The 20,358-nt window shown below is 38.4% G+C and overlaps 1 protein-coding gene across 5 annotated transcripts in view; it reads left to right on the top strand.

Annotated features, from left to right (window-relative positions):
• The first annotated feature begins 32 nt into the window (after positions 1–32).
• Positions 33–20,358, top strand: part of PRKCI (protein kinase C iota) — an 80,575-nt gene continuing 60,249 nt past the window's right edge. For 2 of the 5 annotated variants that reach the window (XM_082394060.1, XM_082394056.1), the window contains exons 1-2: positions 34–352; positions 14,726–14,847. In XM_082394060.1, the coding sequence (XP_082250186.1) occupies positions 249–352; positions 14,726–14,847 (226 nt within the window). In that variant the 5' untranslated portion in view covers positions 34–248. Of the gene's footprint in view, positions 353–591; positions 614–14,725; positions 14,848–20,358 lie in introns of those variants that run through there. The other 3 variants (XM_082394059.1, XM_082394055.1, XM_082394057.1) reach the window with 3 other exon arrangements.

Here is a 20,358-nt window from a genome sequence, read left to right as displayed (position 1 = left end):
GCGGAGGCGGGAGGCGTGCTGGGCCCCGGCGGCAGCAGAAGCAGTGTCGGCCGCTGGCTGTGGGGGGAGCCGTGCGGTTCCGGCTGCCCCGGCGAGGCGACCTCTGGGCCCGCGCCGCGGGCGTGGAGGACAGGTAGGCGAGCGGGCAGCCGCGGCTCCGGGAGAAACTCGGGCTGCGGAGTCCCCTACGGCGCCCGGTGCGCCGCTCGCACCCTCGGCCTCCAGCGTTGAGGCGGGGGAGGAAGGAGATGCCGACCCAGAGAGACAGCAGTACCATGTCTCACCCGATCGCAGGCGGCGGCGGCAGCGGGGACCATTCTCACCAGGTCCGGGTGAAAGCCTACTACCGCGGGTGAGTGTGTGGGGTGGGGGTGGTGGTGAGAGGGAAGGGGAGAGGCCAGCTGGACTTGGCCTGGAGCGGGGGCGGGTGTGGGGCTGGAGATGTGGAAGGGATGGGCTGGGCGGGCAAAGTCGGGGGACTCGGGATGGGTGACCGAGTGGTCGGGGAAGGAGCACGGGGCACTGGATTGCGGCACCCCCAAGGTGTGGCGCAGGGCGCCCTGGAATCGCGCGGCTGAGGGTCCTGAGCAGGGTCCGAGGGAGGATCCTTGGAGTAAGTAGGTCCACCTGGTGGGTCAGAGAGACTCGCCTACCAAGAGATTTACAAGAGCTTTACGTCTTTAAGTCTGGATGTATTGGGGGTTGAGAGTTGATTCTGAGTGATGCCTTAGTTAACTAAGTTTACCATGGGTTTAAAAGACAGGATTGCTTCAGTTTGTTGACCCTTTTGATTACCGGCAGGCCTAAAGCCTCTGGTTCTCTAAGTCAGTTTTGTCTTTATCACATAGAAGAGTTCGCGACGTGTATCTGGACTGTGGTCAGGTTGCCAGTATATTAGACATAGGAGTTATTATTTGAGTTAAGTTGATGCGTTTTCAGGGATATGCATTAGGTACTTATGTCTCGCCAAGGTTAGGTTGTATATGTGTAAATTAAAATTTGTGAACGCTTCTTTGTCAGTGTTGCTTCAAGGACTGTCCGATAGGGTAAGATATTGCAAGAAGAGAAGAGGATGAGCATAGGCACAGTTTTAAAATCTGTGATCTTTATTCATATTATTACCTAAGTTGTAACTATTGTGGTTACCAGAAATAATCCAGCCCTAAAATCAGTGTATTAAATCATATTCCGTAGTATGACTGTGGATTGAAATTTCTTTGAGGTAACTATATTTGGGAGCATTAGAAAGTTGAACTGTTAGTGTGAGCATAAAGGTTTGAAACTAAGGGTTAACAGAACACCCAACCGCTGTGGCCTGTCTTACTGCTTGTTCAAGCAGAAGTAAATTGCTTTAAAAAACTCAAGCACTAGGAGGTTTGAAACTGCAGTACATACTTTTACATTCCTTAGAGGATCAGTGAAGATAGCAAACTTTCAAAATGCCTCTCTTGTTTTGATTTCAAAGAAAATATAAGCCTCTAAATGTCTTACTGATTTGATGTAAGGACTTCCTAGTTTGTTTGCTGCCGTGAAGCCTCTGACTTCTCTCTTTTCATTAGCTTGACTGTATTCAGGAGTAGTTTAGAGGAGTTATTTTGGACAGTAACAGTGTTTTTGCTTAAATTGATCAGGGAAGTCTTGATTTTCAAACAATAGCTACACACTTTGCACTGTGGGAAAAAAAAACTTTGCTTCCTTTACCTTACCTTTAATTTGACAGATGAGATATTTCACTTTAGAATGTGTTCCATTTTATAGTTGATGGTCTGTGAGTTGTTAGGTACAGAGAATGAAATATAGTACATTTTCTTTTTTTTAAATAGTGTCTGATTATTGACAGTTTAAAAAACTAGATTAAAAAGTAAATATATGCACATGGTAGGAAAGTACAGTTGTTCAGAAGTATAAAATAAAAAGTGTTCTCCATTCAGTCCTCCCAACCTTCAGAGGCAATTACTATTGATAGTTTATTTCTTGTTCTTCTGGAGGTTGCCTTTATTACTTTAAAAGTTATTCTTCCGTTTCGTGATTTAGCAACTTTACATGGTATCTATTGATTCTTTCCTCTGAAAGATGCGAAATTGGATGCACACTACATTTTGCTTCCTCGGTCCTTGATGCCTGCCAAGTTTTGATTGTTACAGTATAATTTTTAGTTCTCTGGTTTACCTTTCTGACTTTAAATAATATAAATTTTTGACTTATTAAATTTAGGTAGTTTCCAATGATTCCAACTATGAAACACGAAGAAACTAGTGCTTCTTCCTTTTTTCCTATTTTTATTAGTTTGACAACTGTAAATAGGCCTAGTTAGTAAATTAAAGTCATTGTAAGCTTCTCCTTTGGAAAGAAATCAAAGTCTTTAGAATGTAGGGATCATATAATATTTTCTGGGTTTATTGCTCCAATTATTATTATTTTTTTTTAAAAGAGGATAAGGACAGCTTCCCTGGTGGCACAGTGGTTAAGAATCTGCCTGCCAATGCAGGGGACACGGGTTCCAGCCCTGGTCCGGGAAGATCCCACATGCCACGGAGCAACTAAGCCCGTGCGCCACAACTACTGAGTCTGCGCTCTAGAGCCTGCGAGCCACAACTACTGAGCGTGCGTGCCACAAGTACTGAGCCCGCATGCCACAACTACTGAAGCCCGCACGCCTAGAGCCTGTGCTCCGCAGCAAGAGAAACCACTGCAATGAGAAGCCCGCGCACCGCAACGACGAGTAGCCCCCGCTCGCGACAACTAGAGAAAGCCCGCACGCAGCAACGAAGACCCAATGCAGCCAAACATAAATAAATAAAATAAAAAGTTCCCTGTAAAAAATAAATACATTTTGGGCTTCCCTGGTGGCGCAGTGGTTGAGAATCTGCCTGCCAATGCAGGGGACACGGGTTCGAGCCCTGGTCTGGGAAGATCCCACATGCCGTGGAGTAACTATGCCCGTGAGCCACAACTACTGAGCCTGCGCGTCTGGAGCCTGTGCTCTGCAACGAGAGAGGCCGCGACGGTGAGAGGCCTGCGCACCGCGATGAAGAGTGGCCCCCGCTTGCCACAACTAGAGAAAGCCCTCGCACAGAAACGAAGACCCAACACAGCCAAAAATAAATAAATTAATTAATTAATTAACTAAAAAAAAAAATACATTTAAAAAAATAAATAAAAGAGCATAAGGACTTATAACCTTTTTACTGCTTGACTAAAACGTCTCCAAGACATTCAAGTTAACATTTTCTTTGCTTGTTTTTAAAAACCTATGAATTTTGCTAAGTAATGAGTCAACCCCTTGCCCTTTAGTGCTTTTATTCAATGAAAACTTTATAATAGTGCCTTCATTCCAAGCCTCATTTAAAGACAACATCAGCACTCTAAATTGTACCAATTTCTGTCCTCTGAAATTAGATCTGTTAAGATTTTATGTTTATTAACAATAGTCTAAGCTGATGGTTATGGTATTACATAGTCAGCTGCTCATTACTACAAATGAAACTAAAATGAGTCACCAATGAGGATAGTTAATAAACAGGTTGGCTAAGTAGAACACCTGCTTGATTTTAAAGTAGAAAATTCTTCCCTTACTATCAAGAAATGTAAGGACAATCTGCGTTTGAAAAAGTTTCTTTTCCTTCAGATCATCTGAACGGCCGTTATCAATTTTCCCCTGTCTCCTTCTAACAATATTTCTTTCCAGTGAATCTTGAAATCTCAGAATAGCCAGAATATTTTAGTGAATGAATTGCTGTCTCCTTTCAATGATGTGTTTAGTGTTCTCATGCTGTTAAATTTGTTCTTAGTGCAACTGTGATATCTCCCTAGATATAACAGATATTTAATTAGCCTTTTTCTAATTTTTATTCAGGAGATTAATAGCCCTGAGAATCTGATTTTATTGGAGACCACCTAAGAGTGCCTGTCTCCTGGCCTGTACTCCTCTTTCCTCACCACAGGAGCTTGTCAATGAGTGGCCTGCCTTCCTTCAATCATTACCTTGTGGTGTTAGTTTGGAGGAGGAGAAACAGGTTTTGTGGGTTAGTGGTAGACTGCCATTGTGTGTGCTATCGTTCTATAAAGTTACTTGATATTACAGGGTAAAATTTAACAAGGAAATGTCTGGATTACTCATTTCTTTACGTTATAAATGTAAGAGAAATTTTGCAAAAAGCTTGTAAAAAAGCTTTTTAAACCAGTGCTGTTGAGCAGTTATGAATCCAGAGGATTCTTTCTGTGAACATCTACAAATAAAAAGGGATGAACTTGCGTATTTGGAAAGTATAGCTGGTTCAGTGATGAAGTATGCAGGATTTTTCTCACTGTGAACAAGTCTTGGCAAGACTTGTTTTTAAAAGTATTGCAAAATAATTTTACTGATATACTTTAGCAATGGTTCTAAGGAAATAAAAACGATATATTAAGTTGAAAGTTGGGGGAATGTGAGTCATTGGTCATGGAGCTTCTGGCATGTCACCTAACCATAGGGCAGCAGATTCGTAGCTTCACCAGAGAGAAAGAAGGGACATGGTGGCCTGGTGCCAAAACCAAAACAACCCTCTCAGAAATTTGGATTAGATAATGTGGAGATAAATTGTTTGTTAGCAGTGAGGACTGAAGCTGAAGAGTTTCGGGAGAGGCTGGTGAGGCCAGGATCACCCATGTGCAAACTGAAGGGCTGAGGAAACAGAGGAGAAAAGAGCAGCTCTCTACAGAAAAAAATTTCCTGGATAGCTTTCTAATACAGCTCCCAAACCTCTTATTAAAGTAACTTGAGTGTTTGTTTTTTTTATGGTTGAAATGAGCCTAATTAAAACACGATTTTAAACGTTCCAGTCTTGTTTAGGATTTCACATTTTACCGAAGTGTGTTTAAACTCAGTTTAATAAATATTGTTGAACAACTACTATAAGCCAGGCACATGGTACTGGGGTGGGCACAGAGGATGTAGAGTTGATAATACAAGGCTCTGCCCTTGAGGAACCAAGAGACTTGTGGGAGGAAAGACTTTAAAAAGTTAATAAAGGGATGTGTGTGTGTGTGTCTGTGTGTGTGTCTGTGTGTGTGTAAGGTATGTGCTAGGATGGCTATTGGGGAGAAGTTTGGGGTGAGGGAAGCCCTCCAAGAGGATGAAATGTTGTTTGATGCTTTTAAAGGATAAGTAGGTTTGCCTGGTGGATTATGATGTTGGGTGGGAGGTCATTCCAGGCATTGCACAGCTGCATGATATGTTTGGAGAATTAAGATCAGTTTAGTCGTTGGTCCCATAGTCATTCCTCATTAGGACATAAAGTGTGAAGTGGGCACTGATGAGAAGTGAGCTAATAAGAAGGTTCACAAGCACTAGATCATGAAGACTCTCGAATATCATACTTTGAGCTTCAGACTTTTTCTCGTTGGTGAAGGTTTTAAGTAAGAGGGATGCACGATTTAGATTTTTATTTTAGAAAGATCATTCTTGGAACCAGTATAGTAGACGAACTAGCAATGGATGAGACTAATCTGGAGGCTTTGGAAGTAGTCCAAGTGAGAGATTCTGAGGAGTTGGAAAAGAGGATATGGATTCAATGGTGATTTTAGGGGGTAGAGTCAATATGCATTAGAGAATGATTGCCTGTGGAGAAGAGAGAGGGTCTGAGTCAGACATGGATTTCTCATTTGGAGAGACTAGGGAATAGAAAAGAAAGAGATTTATTAGAGAGGGTAATTAATTACCTGGAACAAGTAATCAAATTTTGAACTCAGGGTGCTTTGGGAGCATCCAGGTGGAAATGTCCAGAATTAACTGAACAACTGTTTTTTGTGTGCCTGCTCTGTGAACCCAGCCCTCTGCGTGACAGCTAACCTATGTAGGAGCATGGCTGAGAACGACGACAGGAACAAAAATGCCACCAGTGGCCACATTCAGATCACAAAGACAAGGCACTAAAGCTAAATTTTAAAAATACAGACATATATCAAGTAGCCTCTCACCCCGTCTTCGTAGCCATCGTTAACAGTTGGGGATATTCTACATCATATCAATATATCTGTAAGTGTAGGTGTGTGTATACACACAGACACACCCTTTTATTTTTCCAATAAATGGGTTCATATTTCTATACATGTTTCTTTAACTTGAGTTTTTTCATTCATGGTCATTTTTCCATGTCAGGATAGACAGATGAATAGGTAGATACAATACAGATAGAGCAATCCACCTCTTTCTTTATAATTGGTACATAGTGTTCCATAGTATTGTTATACCATAATTCATTTAATCTTTTTTTCTGATTGATGAACTTTCATTAAATCGCTTTGTCAAATCATGTCGAAGGCGCATCCTTATAGTTAATATGTATTCTCGCAAACATGGTCAAAGATATGCCTGCTTTAAAACTTGATATTATCCTCCAAAAATGTGTCAGTTGACATTCCCCGCAACAGTGTACAAATGAAGCACTTTCCTTATGCTCCCATTGCATGTTATTGGTCTTTTAAATTTTTGCAAATACAATTGGCAAAAAATGCTAACTTTTTTTTTTTTAACTGTATTGAGAGGTAGATATCATTATCTCCATTTTACGGATGATAACTTCGAGGCTTAGTAAAGCATAATACAAAGCTGAGTCTTACCCTTCAGAGAAATTTCCCTTCACCCTTTTACTGTATTGATGGGGCTTTTTAAGATTACTTTTTTTCTTTATTGTCAAATTCATATTTCATAGTTATTCTTTTCAAGTCAATTTTCTATCTCCTTGATTTTTAAAAAATGCAAGTTTCATTATGGTTTTCTTATAATTAACAATTCATTTGAGGGGGGATACTTTGAGATTGTATGAATATTTCCTCAAAATCTTTGACCCAGTGGGTTTTACCATCCATGGATAATCCTGCCTACAAAACTTTTTTTTTTTCTGATTGTACTATATTTAATTTAGGAGAGAAGCTTATGTTGAGATAGCAGAAGGACTGAATATGGTTCTTTTTCAGGTTTATTTTTAAAAGCAATTAGTCCTAAGGAAAAACTTTAGATTCTATATTTTAGAACATAGGAACATAATGAATGCTTAAAACTGTTTGCTGAAGCAAAGTTAAGAATGCTTTTTTTTTTTAAATTCAGCTAAAACTATATCTAAATTTGCCATTTTGGGCATCTTTGTGGTGAAGCAGACTGTATTCTGTTGAAGACCAGTGGTAAGCTAATTTATGCCAACACTGAAATTAAAACCAGGAAAAAAAAGAATCTTCCATGCATGATTTGTTTTGTACCTTTAGAAGTAATATTTTTATTTTGCAGCTTATTTTTAGCTTTGGTACTATAATAAGGATTTGGTGATTGTGGGGTATATGAACATGGTGCTTTCCAATTACTTGGAGAGTTATTTATAAAATACTCCCTTAAATGTTTTAGTTCCTGGAACTTAAGGAGTGGCAGTTGATAAATCATGACTCCTTCATTGAGTCTCTTTAGGATGTATGTACTTAACGATTTTTAAAGGATTACACAGATGTTTTAAAAATATTTGTATTTTCTGATAAATATTTTACAGCTCTTGAAAAATAAGGTTTCTGAAGATTCCCTATTGTTTGCAGATATGCTTAGGTATGTGTTAATTTTAACTACGTGTGGACCTTAATAAGGAAGTCATATTTTGATGACATCTGATCATACTAATTTTTTCTCCTTGCATTCAAAAAAGATAATGTCACGCTTGTTCTTTGCCAGGGAAATTCAGTGGGAGCCTTTTCTTCTCTTCTGATTTAATTCTAAAATATACTCTCCCAATCCTCACCCCCTCATACTAGTAACCTTGAGGATATTTTGAAAGAAAAATTGCTTTAAGGTAAGCAGGTTCCCTTTTAATGTCACTAGAAGAAGGAACTATTTTCTTATTATTTTAAAATATAAATTTTAAAAATAATTAAAACAGGGACTTCCCTGGTGGTCCAGTGGTTAAGACTTTGCCTTCCATTGCAGGGGGTGTGGGTTCGATCCCTGGTCAGGGAGCTAAGATCCCACATGCCTCGCGGCCAAAAAACCAAAACACAAAACAGAAGCAAGGACTTCCCTGGTGGCGCAGTGGTTAAGAATCCGCCTGCCAATGCAGGGGACACGGGTTCGAGCCCTGGTCCAGAAAGATCCCACATGTCGCGGAGCAACTAAGCCTGTGTGCCACAACTACTGAGCCTGCGCTCTAGAGCCCGCAAGCCACAACTACTGAGCCCATGCACCACAACTACTGAAGCCCGCGTGCCTAGAGCCCGTGCTCTGCAACAAGAGAAGCCACCTCAATGAGAAGCCCACACACCGCAACGAAGAGTAGCCCCCGCTTGCTGCACCTAGAGATAGCCTGCCCCCAGCATTGAAGACCCAACACAGACAAAAAGAAAAAAAAAAAAAAAAAAAAAGAAACCAGAAGCAATATTGTAACAAATTCAATAGACTTTAAAAATGATCCACATCGGGGCTTCCCTGGTGGCGCAGTGGTTGGGAGTCCGCCTGCCAATGCAGTGGACACGGGTTCGCGCCCTGGTCCGGGAAGATCCCACATGCCGCGCAGCGGCTGGGCCCAGTGAGCCACAACTACTGAGCCTGCGCGTCTGGAGCCCGTGCTCCGCAACGGGAGAGGCCACGACAGTGAGAGGCCCGTGCACGGTGATGAAGAGTGGCCCCCGCTTGCCGCAACTGGAGAAAGCCCTCGCACAGAAGCGAAGACCCAACACAGCCAAAAATAAAATTAAAAAAAACAAAAAACTGCCCAGTAGTGTGAAATAATTCTGTAAAAAAATTAAAAAAAAAAAAAAATCCACATCAAAAAAAACCTTAAAAAAAAAAACAATTTTATTTATTTATAACAGTCATTTAAAATTTGTTTTATATCTTATTTATAATTATCATAAAATCATACCTTTACATGGTAGAAAAATTAATAATATTCTATGCCATTCAGAAAGGTCTAAGTATTGGTTTGGCCAAAAAGTTCGTTCAGGTTTTTCCGTAACATCTTAAAAACCCAAACGAACTTTTTGGCCAACCCAATACAAAGTACATCTTCTTTCCATCTCTAGTCTCTCCTTAATGCCCTGTTCCACCACCCAGAGTTAACTACTATTAAAATTTTGCTTTCTTTTATTATATCTGTTGATCAGTATGGAAGATGAGGAATTTAGCACTTCTTCATTTCCTCCTCTCCTGACTATTTTTAGTTTTTCTTGTGGTTACATTTATAACTTAAATAATATACCCCCTCCCTCTTTTCTTTTTTATTTATAATTGTGGTAAAAAAAAATTAATTGACCATCTTAACCATTTTTAAGTGTACAGTTGAGCAGTGTTAACTATATTCACATTGTTATGTGACCAATCTCCAGAACTTTTTCATTTTGCAAAACTGAAACTACATACTAACAACTCTCCCATTCTCCTCCAAACCCCAACCCCTGGCAACTACTATTCTATTTTCTGTTTCTATGAATTTGACTACTCTAGATACTTCATATAAATGGAGTCATACAGTGTTTGTGTTTTTGTGGCTGGCTTATTTCATTTAACATAATGTCTTCAAGCTTCATTCATATTGTAGCATGTGTCAGAATTTCCTTTCTTTTTAATGCTGAGTAATATTTCTTTGTATTTATATCACATTTAGTTTATGTATTCATCTGTCAGTGGACCCTTGGGTTGCCTCCACCTTTTGGCTATTGTGAATAATGCTGCTATGAATGTGGGTGTACCAATATCTTTTGGATTCCCTGCTTTCAGTTCTTTTGGATATATGTACCCAGAAGTGGAATTGCTGGATCATATGGAAATTCTATTTTTAATTTTTTGAGGAGCATCCATACTGTTTTCTATAGCTGCTGCACCATTTTACATTCCCACCAACAGAGCACAAGGTGCTAATTTCTCCACATCTTTGATTATACTTGTTGTTCTGTTTTTTTTCATAGTAGCCATCCTAATGAATGTAAGGTGACATTTCATTATGTTTTTTTTTTATTGGCGTATAGTTGATTTACAATGTTGTGTTAATTTCTGCTGTATCATTATAGTTTTGATTTACATTTCTCTAATAATTAGTGATAATGAACATCTTTTTTTTTTTAACATCTTTATTGGAGTATAATTGCTTTACAATGGTGTGTTAGTTTCTGCTTTATAACAAAGTGAATCCGTTATACATATACATATATCCCCATATCTCTTCCCTCTTGCGTCTCCCTGAACATCTTTTTCCTAAGCTTGTTGGCCATTTGTATATCCTCTTTGGAGAAGTGTCTGTTCAAGTCCTTTGACTATTTTTAAGTTCAGGTTATTTGTTTTTTTCTTGTTCGCTGCTTTTACATTTAATTATTAGTTTTAGATATATTGACTCTCCACTAAGAAAGAGACATTTTTGAATTTACACTTCCTTTTGCTTTCTCTACATCTTGATTTTTCTTGGTAATTTTTATATTGTAAAGGTTTATAACATTATTCTGTTCTTTAACTCATATTTTTTAAAGTAATTTTAAAAAGCATTTATAATGAATTCTTATGTAAGTGTGATGCACTTGAAAAGCTAAGAAGTGTGCTTAGATGCTTAGAGAAGAAAAAGTAATCTTGTGTCAATAAAACTTCTTTTAAGGGTTCCTGTTAACTTTAATTTTGGGGGCTGGTATGTTTTCTCCATAAATTTTATCCCATCTGTTTTCAATCATCTAGGATTTTCTCATACTTTTTGGTCTGCTGCTGGTGCCTTTTTCGTGTTCTAAGACTTTGATAAACTTGTCATTTCAGTTTTCTGTCATTTCATTGGGCCCTTAGGATGAAAGGTTATAGATGTTTGTTCCCTCCACCATATTAGACCAGAAGCATCTGCTTTTGTTTTGTTTTGTTTTGTTTTGTTTTTCTGTGTGTTGTTTTTAGAAGGTTGGATTATTTTTATCTAATAAGGGTCCACTTCTATTTAAAGTATTATATGAATACATAATGTTTTAAAATTTATTGAACACATTTAGAGTATGCTATATGCTAGGTACTATTTTAAGTATTATAAACATGAATTCACTTAATCCATTAAATCCTTATAATATCATAGGAGATAATATTATTCTCATTTTATAGATGAGGAAATTGAACTAACAGAGAAGTTAAATAACTCACCTAAGGTTATACAGCTGGTAAGTGATAGAACCTGGATTCAAACCCAAGCATACTGGCTTTAGCTCTCATGGTCTTAACCATTATACTATGGCTGCCTCATATATGTCATTCCTCCATTGTGGAATGCTTTTTATTTTACATTTCCTCATGCTTTTTTTGGAGACCAACATATGACACCTCCATTCACTCAACATATATTAATTGAACATCCACTCTGAGCCAGATGCTTCTTCAGATATTGGTGATACAGCAATGAGCAAAACAAAATGCCTGCTCTCATGGATTTTATGTTTAGTTGGGGGAGACAGACTGTAAAATATGTATAATTTATATATGCTGGCAACATATTTTCTCTGAAGAATAAAAAAAATTAACTAGCTTCATACACTAAAGTAGACTCATTTAATCTCAGAAACAAGGGTTACAGTTTTTATTAGCCAAACTCTTTTTTTTTTTAATTAATTAATTTATTATTATTTTTTGGCTGCGTTGGGCCTTCGTTGCTGCGCACGGGCTTTCTGTAGTTGTGGCGAGCAGGGGCTACCCTTTGTTGTGGTGGCTTCTCTTGTTGCGGAGCCTGCGTTCTAGGCACGTGGGTTTCAGTAGTTGTGGCTCACGGGCTCAGTAGTTGTGGTGCACGGGCTCAGTTGCTCCGTGGCACGTAGGATCTTCCCGGACCAAGAATCGAACCCGTGTCCTCTGCATTGGTAGGCGGATTCTTATCCACTGCACCACCAGGAAAATCCCTAGCCAAACTCTTAAAAGTGAAATTGACTGACTGTATCCATTGTGCTTTTGTCACAAAATAACATCTAATGATAGCTGTGCGTTGGGTGGATGCTGCTGTGGGAGGTGGTGTTGCAGGTTAGCATGCAGGTGGTTTTTCAGGAGTGCTTTTGGGGTTGACAGCTATGGAAGAGAAGGGGAGAAGCAAGCTTAGGTAGGAAAAAATCAAGATGCCCTGAAGTCTCTACAGAAATCTTAGTTGACCCTCCAGGGAGTTCTGAAGATGAGTTGACACATCAGAGCTTTCCTGAGTCACGTCTGGGACCTTTATACCCCCATATTGAATTGGCTGTTGGTTGTGGGCTGACCAGGAAGGGGATTTGACTATAGGCGAGCAGTCACATCTCTGAAGGAAGCTGAAGACTGGGGATGTCTACTGGTAGCACTCCCGGTAGCTGGGATGACAAATGCTCCATTGCTAATGGGGGATTCTGGAGGTGGGGTGGAGAGCGGGAAGGTCAGATCACAGCATGCACCACGAGTGTCATTAGGAGATGTGGATTTGAATTCGCATTCTGTTTCCTAACTGTGAGACTCTGGCAAATATTCCCCTGTGCTATGCTTTTTAAATCTGTAAAACAGGATTAGTAGGTCTAGCTTGACAGTTATTATGAAAATCATATAAGATGTTTGTTCAAACACCTGAAACATGCTAAATATTCTATACATGTTTATAGGCTAAGGAAACATAAACAGTGATACTTCTTTGTCAAGAGTGCACTTTTTAGAAGTTGGGTTTCTCCTGGAAAATACTACTTCTACATTCAGTTAAGAAATATTTGAGTCCCTATTATGTAAATAGTTATGTGAATATATTAAAAAGTCAAGAATTTTTATCTTCCAGCTGTTTATAATCTAGCTAAGGATGTGTGTATATAACTAGTTGAATAACAAAAATTGGAACATAAGATACATGTTGGACAGGTTTAGAAGTATAGACCATTAGGCTTATGTGGTTGAAAAAGTTTTAATGGAAGTTGATATTGAAGAAAAAAGTTGATGTTGAAGAAAGAAGGTTGATGTTAAAGAAAGATCCCCACCTCCCTCCTTAAACTGAGGACAGGTCAGGATTAATACTTGAATCATCAAGGTCTTATGTGTGGTGGTTTGAGTAAACAGATGTCCATAATAGAGAGTTTGTGTCAGGAATGGTGTGATCACATTGAGAATAGAAATTGGAACAAGCTTAACAAGAGTCTTAAATACCACAGAGAGAGTTGGAATTACAGATTTAGGAGACCCTTACGTAGAGATAATAGTTAAAACATTGAATGTGAATTAGGTTTCAGAAAGAGAGAGACAATGAATATGAGAGAGGTTGTGAAGAACGTCTTGAGATTGGAGACAGAGGAGACTTAATAAGTGTTCAGAATAGCAGAAAGGGAGCCAGGGAAGCAGACTGTTATGAAAGCTAAGGCAAGAGGGTTCCAAGAGGCAGGGGCAGAAAACCATGCAATGCTTAGAAAGAGAATGATTATCAAGAAAACGCCATTCAGTTTCTATGTGTGGCTCTCCGCTTACCTTCTATAAAGCCCCTAAAGACTGCAGTTTTAACTTTTTTGCAGATGTCTAAAATTTTTAATACCTTATTTCTTACTCTGTGTTCTACGTTCCAACTACACATGTGTGCTTGCACAGTCCCTAACACAGTGTCATTTCCTTCCTTTCTTCAACAAATATTTATCGAATACCCATTCTGTGCTAGACACCACGTTGGCCACTAGGAATATAATGAACAAAATTCCTACTTTAGTCAAGCTTACATTCTAGCTGGGGTAGATGGTAGACTATAAACATTGGTTTATCTGTCCAGTGATAGAAGAGGTAGGTCAGAGGGGCAGCTAGGGCCATTCACACAGGGCCTTGTAGACCCTGCTAGAGACTTTGGATTTCCCTTTACTTTGGGGAAAGGCATTTGGAGAGTTTAAAACAAAGGAAAGACATGAACTACATTAATTTTGTAAAACCCTTATGACAGAGGTCACTATATGTGTGTTAAATTAAGAGTCATTCAGTCTGTTTGACTTACCTTTGAAAGGATGACTGTGGCTGGCTACAACATGGAGATTAGATCACAGGTAACCTTCTTATGGCTCCCTGGAGCAAAACCCAGGCTTCTGTTCTAAAACATTTTGTTATGTTTTTAAGTCTCGTTGTGAGTAGCTGCTAGGTGGATTTATTTAAGTACTATGACTTATCCAACAGTAATATAAAAATAAACACACATTTATGTCAATTCCTTCATTTTTTTTGGTGTCTACCTTAAAATATGAATCCTATTTTAAAACCAATTTTGGCAAATGAGTTGTTAATCTGGGTGATTAATCCGTGGAAGTCAGGGCTGAGAAAGAGGACATGACAGACCTTTGTCAAATTTTTGAAGGGCCATCTCTTGGATGAAGGTAGACTTTTGAGGGAGGAGAGATCTGGGTCTAGAGATTGAAAGAGATTTCAGTTAAGTATAATGCAGAGTTTGTCAGTAATAGAGCTGTTTGTCTATGGAGTGGAATGCCTCACAAAAGAGTGAGCTTCTGATAACTAACATTAAAGCAAAAGTGGAACTACTATCTGTTAGAGCAGTTGGGGTGGGCTTCCTGAATGAGGAGGGGAGATTGAATTAAGGTTTCTCACAAAATCACTATTTTTACCTTTAAGCATTATTCAGTATTGGTATTTTGTTTTTTACAGAGATAGTTTACTGGAAGCGACACAGGGTGGTGCACACACAAAATAACTGAAGTCCATCAAATTGTCAGGCATTCAGTAAAATGTAGAGCATTATTAGTCTTAGTCATTGTCTAACTTAAAACTCCTTTTCTTTTTCAGGGATATCATGATAACACATTTTGAACCTTCAATCTCCTTTGAGGGCCTTTGTAATGAGGTTCGAGACATGTGTTCTTTTGACACCGAACAGCTTTTCACCATGAAATGGATAGATGAAGAAGGTGAGTGAATAAAGAGATGGCTGCCTGTGTGAGCATTTGATTTAAGATACCATTTTGTAATTTTTTTTAACAATAAAGCTATATTTAATTTCAATCAATCAAAATGTTGTAGCTTTTAGAATCTATTGCTCAAGACTGCACGTAAGCAACTTAAATGCAAATTATATTGGTAGCGCTTAAGGGAAGCAGACTGTGTACATTTTTTTTTTTGCTCTCCTTCTATTTGATATTTTTTTATTAGTTATCTATTTTATACATATTAGTGTATATATGTCAATCCCAATCTCCCATTTCATCCCCCCACCACCCGCTTTCCTCCCTTGGTGTCCATACGTTTGTTCTCTACATCTGTGTCTCTATTTCTGCCCTGCAAACCAGTTCATCTGTACCATTTTTCTAGATTCCACATATATGCGTTAATATATGATATTTGTTTTTCTTTTTCTGACTTACTTCACTCTGTATGACAGTCTCTAGGTCCATCCACGTCTCTACAAATGACCCAATTTCATTCCTTTTTATGGCTGAGTAATATTCCATTGTATATATGTACCACATCTTCTTTATCCATTCATCTGTCGATGGGCATTTAGGTTGCTTCCATGACCTGGCTATTGTAAATAATGCTGCAATGAACATTGTGGTACATGTATCTTCTTGAATTATGGTTTTCTCTGGGTATATACCCAGTAGTGGGATTGCTGGGTCATATGGTAATTCTATTTTTAGTTTTTTAAGGAACCTCCATACTGTTCTCCATAGTGGCTGTATCAATTTACATTCCCACCAACAGTGCAAGTGGATTCCCTTTTCTCCACATCCTCTCCAGCATTTGTTGTTTGTAGATTTTCTGATGATGCCCATTCTAACTGGTGTGAGGTGATACCTTACTGTAGTTTTGATTTGCATTTCTCTAATAATTAGTGATGTTGAGCACCTTTTCATGTGCCTCTTGGCCATCTGTATGTCTTCTTTGGAGAAATGTCTATTTAGGTCTTCTGCCCATTTTTGGATTGGGTTGCTTGTTTTTTTAATATTGAGCTGCATGAGCTGTATATATATTTTGGAGATGAATCCGTTGTCCACTGATTCATTTGCAGATGTTTTCTCCCATTCTGAGGGTTGTCTTTTCGTCTTGTTTATAGTTTCCTTTGCTGTGCAAAGCTTTCAAATTTCATTAGGTCCCATTTGTTTATTTTTGTTTTTATTTCCATTACTCTAGGAGGTGGGTCAAAAAAGATCTTGCTGTGATTTATGTCAAAGAGTGTTCTTCCTATGTTTTCCTCTAAGAGTTTTATAGTGTCCAGTCTTACATTCAGGTCTTTAATCTATTTGAGTTCATTTTAGTGTATGCTGTTAGGGAGTGTTCTAATTTCATTCTTTTACATGTAGCTGCCCAGTGTTCCCAGCACCACTTATTGAAGAGATTATCTTTTCTCCATTGTATATCCTTGCCTTCTTTGTTGTAGATTAGTTGACCATAAATGCATGGGTTTATTTCTGGGTTTTCTATCCTGTTCCATTGATCTATATTTCTGTTTTTGTGCCAGTACCATATTGTGTTGATTACTGTAGCTTTGTAGTATAGTCTGAAGTCAGGGAGTCTGATTCCTCCAGCTCTGTTTTTTTCCCTCAAGATTACGTTGGGTATTCAGGGTCTTTTGTGTCTCCATACAAATTTTAAGATTTTTTGTTCTAGTTCTGTAAAAAATGCCACTGGTAATTTGATAGGGATTGCATTGAATCTGTAGATTGCTTTAGGTAGTAGAGTCATTTTCACAATGTTGATTCTTCCAATCCAAGAACATGGTATATCTCTCCACCTGTTTGTGTCATCTTTGATTTCTTTCATCAGTGTCTTATAGTTTTCTGAGTACAAGTCTTTTACCTCCTTAGGTAGGTTTATTCCTAGGTATTTTATTCTTTTTGTTGCAATGGTGAATGGGATTGTTTCCTTAATTTCTCTTTCTGATCTTTCATTGTTGGTGTATAGGAATGCAAGAGATTTCTGTGTGTTAATTTTATATCATGCAACTTTACCAAATTCATTGATTAGTTCTAGTAGTTTTCTGGTGGCATCTTTAGGATTATCTAAGTATAGTATCATCTCTTCTGCAAACAGTGACAGTTTTACTTCTTTTCCAGTTTGGATTCCTTTTATTTCTTTTTCTTCTCTGATTGCCGTGGCTAGGACTTCCAAAACTCTGTTGAATAATAGTGGCAAGAGTGGATATCCTTGTCTTGTTTCTGATCTTAGAGGAAACGCTTTCAGTTTTTCACTATTGAGAGTGATGTTTGCTGTGGGTTTGTCATATATGGCCTTTATTATGTTGAGGTAGGTTCCCTCTGTGCCCACTTTCTGGAGGGCTTTTATCATAAATGGGTGTTGAATTTTGTCAAAAGCTTTTGATTTAAGGTACCATTTTGTCTTTTTTAAATTAATTAATTTATTTATTTTTGGCTGCATTGGGTCTTCGTTGCTGCACGTGGACTTTCTCTAGTTGTGGTGACCGGGGGCTACACTTTGTTGTGGTGTGCAGGCTTCTCATTGCAGTGGCTTCTCTTGTTGCGGAGCACAGGCTGTAGGCACGCGGGCTTCAGTAGTTGTGGTACGTGGGCTCAGTACTTGTGGCTCGCGGGCTTTAGAGCGCAGGCTCAGTAGTTGTGGCGCACGGGCTCGGTTGCTCCATGGCATGTGGGATCTTCCCAGATTAGGGCTCGAACCCGTGCCCCCTGCATTGGCAGGCGGATTCTCAACCACTGTGCCACCAGGGAAGCCCTGTTTTTAAAACGTAATGAAAGTCCTAATTAACTTAAGGAGGGAAAGATATGTTAGAAATTTGATGCCATTCTTATTTTCCTTCAAGTATTTGAGTATCAAAGAGTACAGCTTTGTTTTGCCCTTTTTACCCTTAAATATAGTGAAATTAATGTGACTTTTTCCCAGCAATACGGTAAACATCTCATTAAATAGTGTTACATTTTAGTTTAATTTTGAATATATGTTGCCTTATATTTTAAGACATTCAATAATTTGACAGTACTTTACAGAAAATATTCTTTAAAGAAAATGTTTTAAAAAAAGTGTAAAAGTGATTGTGACAACCATTATTTCAAAGGTGGTGGCAAAAACTTGATTCAGAAAACATTTATTGAATATGTGTGTGTTGAGGATAGATACTTTCTATTCTCAAACTCCACAGGGAGATGGACATGTGAAAAACAAAAGTGACAGTTGAACCTGAGTGCATAGGGGCCTCAGAATACAAAAGAAACAGCATCTGCATATGCCTGAAATATTTGCAAAGTTTGAACTAAACGTATAACAGAGTAAAAGTTTTCGAAGTGGAGTAGGTGAGGCGAGAACCAGAAAGAAAGAATAATATATAAGAAGGCACAGAGGTATGAAGAACATGGTGTGTGTGGGAAGAGCAGTAATTCACTAAATTGAAAGTATGGGGAGGCCTCCTTCTGGCGGTCCCATATTGAACCGGAGTTGGAAGAGGTGAGTCTGGTCTCAGAATGGAGATAAAACCACCACCAGGTCACTCCCAGCCTGCTGCCACCAGGAGGAGGGCCATTATCCAAAGGAACCAGTGCTGTTGAGAAAACTGCTTATTGGAGGTCTGAGCTTTGAAACTACAGATGATAGTTTAAGAGAACATTTTGAGAAATGGGGCACACTTACAGTTTGTGCAGTGATGAGAGGCCCCCAAACAAAACGTCCCAGGACCTCTAGTTTTGTGACTTACTCTAGCATTGAAGAGGTGGATGCAGCAGTGAGTGCAGGACCGCCCCGAGGTTGATGGGTGTTTAGTGGAACCAAAGAGAGCTGTTTCTAGAGAGGATTCTGTAAAGCCTGCTGCCCTTCCGAAAGTGAAGAAACTTTTTGTTGGTGGTATTAAAGAAGATACAGAAGAATATGAGAGTCTACTTTGAAAAGTATGGCAAGATTGAAACCATAGAAGTTGGTCTTTCAACCACGGAAGACAGGCAGAGTGGAGAAAAGAGAGGATTTGCTTTTGTAGCTTTTGATGATCATGATACAGTTGATAAAATTGTTGTTCAGAAATACCACACTATTAACGGGCATAATTGTGAAGTGAAAGGCCCTTTTTAAACAAGAAATGCAGTCTGCAGATCGCGAAGAGGTCGTGGAGGTGGATCTGGCAGCTTTGTGGGTTGTGGTGGGAACTTTGGAGGTGGTGTAGGGTTTTTGTATTTAACCTGTTAACCAGAAGCCGTGGGAGCCTAGTTACGCTAATGCTGCTTTTTAAGAGACAACTTTTCCCAAAAAGTAATTAAAATATTAATCAGTTACTATTCGGATGGGATGCTGATTATTCATAAGGGCTATTATTGCTGCCCCAAAAGGGCTTGTTAAAAATTGAGATTTGATGTTAATTCACTTTTTTTAAAAATGACTTTTGAGGGACAGGTGCTTAAAATAAAACTAGTTTCTAATTTTTTTTTTAATTAATTAATTTTAAAAGTTAAGGATGGGGAGTGGTAAGGAACTTGGGCTAGATCCTTGCTACTCAAAGTGTAGTCTGTAGTACTTAATAGAAAAGGGGGCTCTCTGGCCCCATCACAGACTACTGAATCAGAATCTACATTTTAACAGGATCTACAGGTGAGTTGCATGAGTATTAAAGTTTGAGAAGCATAGGACTAGATCCCAGAAGGCTTTGCAGACCACATTAGACTTTATTTTACATGATGGAATGTCATTGAAGTGTAGTTGAAAGATGCCTAAATATATTAGTTTTGTATAATGGTTTTCTATTAATTGTAATACCAATGGAATTTCATTTTAAGCAATGTCATTTTAATATTTAGCTCAATATTTGGGGCTGGCCATTTCTGTGTTCCGTGATATGAAGAGCCCTGAAAAGATATTATTCCAGCTTCAAGCTATGGGTAAACTGAAGCCCATTTTCATTTTTTAAGGCCATTTTTAAAAGTTTCTCTAAAGTAATCCATGTTTACTGTTTGGGAAAAAAAAAGAGATGATCATGAAATTTAAAAAGAAGTCTTCTGTTTGCCCTTTATCTTCTCTCTTCCCTCACCAATCCTAGTCCTAAGGGAGGAAACCACAGCTTAGTATATATCCTTCTAGATATATTCTATGCATATAAAAATATTTCTTGTTTCTATACATCACTTATAAGCACACTTTATTTCACACACAAAAAAAATGTATATGAACCATTAAGCAGTACTTTCCTTTTATATTATGTATTGGATGTTTTTTCATTTCAGTGTACATCAATTTGCATCATTACCTTTTTTTTAAACACTGCATAATATTCCATATTGTAGATATTTCATGATTTATTTACTCTTTTATTGACAGACATTTGGACTGTTTCCAGTTTTTGGCTATTATAAGTAGTATATAATGAACATTTTTATATGTAATTTTGTGCTGTTGTATGGGACTCTCTCTGTAGCAAATGTGCAGAATATGCACATTGTAGATTTTGGTAGATAGTGACAGTTTGCTCTCTA

Source organism: Balaenoptera borealis, assembly GCF_965194805.1.
Source record: "Balaenoptera borealis genome assembly, chromosome: 5".
Taxonomy (NCBI): Eukaryota; Metazoa; Chordata; class Mammalia; order Artiodactyla; family Balaenopteridae; genus Balaenoptera; species Balaenoptera borealis.
The sequence above is the reverse complement of the archived record's forward strand: the minus strand, read 5'-3'. Positions and strand labels throughout refer to the sequence as shown.